Source organism: Antrostomus carolinensis, unplaced genomic scaffold, assembly GCF_000700745.2.
Source record: "Antrostomus carolinensis isolate BGI_N321 unplaced genomic scaffold, ASM70074v2 scaffold5560, whole genome shotgun sequence".
Classification (NCBI taxonomy): Eukaryota; Metazoa; Chordata; class Aves; order Caprimulgiformes; family Caprimulgidae; genus Antrostomus; species Antrostomus carolinensis.
In genome coordinates, this window is record NW_010287598.1 from 1 (window position 1) to 2,076 (window position 2,076).

The 2,076-nt window shown below is 45.2% G+C and overlaps 1 protein-coding gene across 1 annotated transcript in view; it reads left to right on the forward strand.

Moving 5' to 3' along the window:
- Nucleotides 1-211: 211 nt before the first annotated feature.
- Nucleotides 212-2,076, forward strand: part of CUNH9orf78 (chromosome unknown C9orf78 homolog) — a gene marked incomplete at its 5' end in the record, with an annotated part of 4,655 nt that continues 2,790 nt past the window's right edge. Inside the window, 6 exon segments of the mRNA XM_029083828.1 lie at nucleotides 212-271; nucleotides 921-972; nucleotides 1,186-1,256; nucleotides 1,464-1,541; nucleotides 1,993-2,074; nucleotide 2,076. The exon segment at nucleotide 2,076 is cut by the window's right edge and continues 118 nt beyond it. Coding sequence (XP_028939661.1) covers nucleotides 212-271; nucleotides 921-972; nucleotides 1,186-1,256; nucleotides 1,464-1,541; nucleotides 1,993-2,074; nucleotide 2,076 — 344 coding nt within the window.

A 2,076-nucleotide genomic window follows, 5' to 3' on the forward strand; every position in this document is an offset into this window, starting at 1 on the left:
GTTTTTCCTGATCACTTAAATAAACAGAACTGTTCAAATAAAGTAAAACAGAAAATATTTACCCCACCTGTCACCAGAAGAGCGGGCACTGATGGGCAGAAGTTCAGGGCAAAGTCTGTCTGGGAGATTCTGCGTGAACTGCAGAAAATAAAATTCAGTTAACAAAATAAACCCGAAGTGTCAGGTACTAAATCAAATGTTTCTTCTTCAGGTTAAAAGTCGAGGAAGCCAAAGAAGTTCAGAGTCTCAGGAAGCGACCCAATGGGGTGAGGTAAGGGCTGTGGCACCGCGGGTGTAAAGTCGTGCGTTGTCCCGGGGTGTAACGGAACAGGAAACGTCTCTCTCCTCATGTCCCCCCTTCCAGTACAGACCGTTCTGTGTCGGAGAGTGATAAACCGTGTTCCTGCTGGAGGAGTTTCTACCTGAAAGCCTGAGGATGGAAAAGGGGGGAGTTGGGTACAGGCACACAGGGGCAGCTGACAGTGTGCAAAGGCTGTTCTCTGTCCCTGCCTTGATGAAAAAGATTAAGGTTGGGATTTACCAGGAAATGTATTTTCACGAGGTTACTTTTATACCTGTTTAAGTTGGACATCTTCAAACCTCCTCCATCCTAACTCCCCTCTCTCCTCTCATCTTGTGCCATTGATTAGCTGATGAGCTGGTTGAAACCTGCTCCAGTAATGAACTTTGTTCCTTATTTTGGTGACTTGCTGTAAGGCACTAAAACCTGCCTTAACGTCTCCCCGAAACAGTGACAGTTCCTCTGATGCTGTGAAGGGGTTAGGAAAAGTGACAATTTAGTGTTAATAAGGTGTGTGAGACCATCTGCTGGATTTAGAGAAGGATGAAGAAACACGCTATTGTTGGTAAGATGTTTCCTTCCACTGAATTGTATTTCCTTTCTTTATCCGCTTGACTAGCGCTGTAGCTCTGCTCGTGGGAGAGAAGCTGCAAGAAGAAGCAACACTCGTGGTAAGTGCTAGATGCTCCATCACCTCGGTGCTAAGATGTAGTGATGTGAAAACATCAGCATGGTCCAGCTGATCACTGTGCAGGTCTGGCCTGGGGTAGGACTGATGTCACAGCTCAATCCTGAAATGTTTTCTGTCTTTTTATCCAGAATTTGAAGACTAGCATTAAACTGGAGGGAAGCTTTAGGGTTTCTCGCTATTTCTTAATTTACAGGATGACCCGTTCCAGATGAAATCCGGGGGAATGGTGGACATGAAGAAGCTGAAAGAAAGAGGCAAGGACAGGTGGGTGCGTATAAGCTCTGAAGATCTCTCCCTGGACTAGTGTTACATGACAGCTACTAATGAAGTAAGCAGATGTTGTGTTGCTTTGAAGAGTTTAACATAATGCAGTTTGCCCAGTTATTGTTACCTTAACTTGTCAAATTAGTTTAAAAAAACCCCCAAAAACCAAACAAATGCAAAACTGTAAGCGTTGTGGTTTCCATTTAGGATTAATGAAGAGGAAGATCTGAACTTGGGAACTTCCTTCTCGGCTGAAACCAACAGGCGGGATGAAGATGCTGACATGTAAGTTGTGCTGCCTTGTGTCTGGGAAGTTGGATTTGGGGTTGAGTGTCCCCTCACAACTTATTTTTTTCTTTCTTGGATACTGAGTAGTCCTAGAACATCTTCACAGTTCTCACTGAAACTTTCACTTGCCCTTTTGCCTCCTGGCTGCCAGACTGGAGAAGTCTTTTTCAGGGACAAAGACGGGAAGTGCCAACCAGCCAGTGTGATGGCATCAAATACTGGCAGGAACCTTCCCTACTGATTGTGAAAGAGCTTGGGGGATCGGATAATTCCTTGGACAGAGAAGCAAGTATCTTGCTTCTTGCAATTTGACCGAGTTGTTTTGGAGAGATTATTCTTTCCCCTCTCCTAGCTATCAGGGCAGCGATGCAGCTGTGCTCAGCAGTGCTGGGACGGAGTACAGACAACAGCATTAAATACCGTGCATCCCTTGTGTGCTGTTGTTTAGGATGAAGTACATTGAGACTGAGCTGAAGAAGAGAAAGGGAATTGTGGAGAACGAGGAGCAGAAGGTGAAGCTTAAGAATGCCGA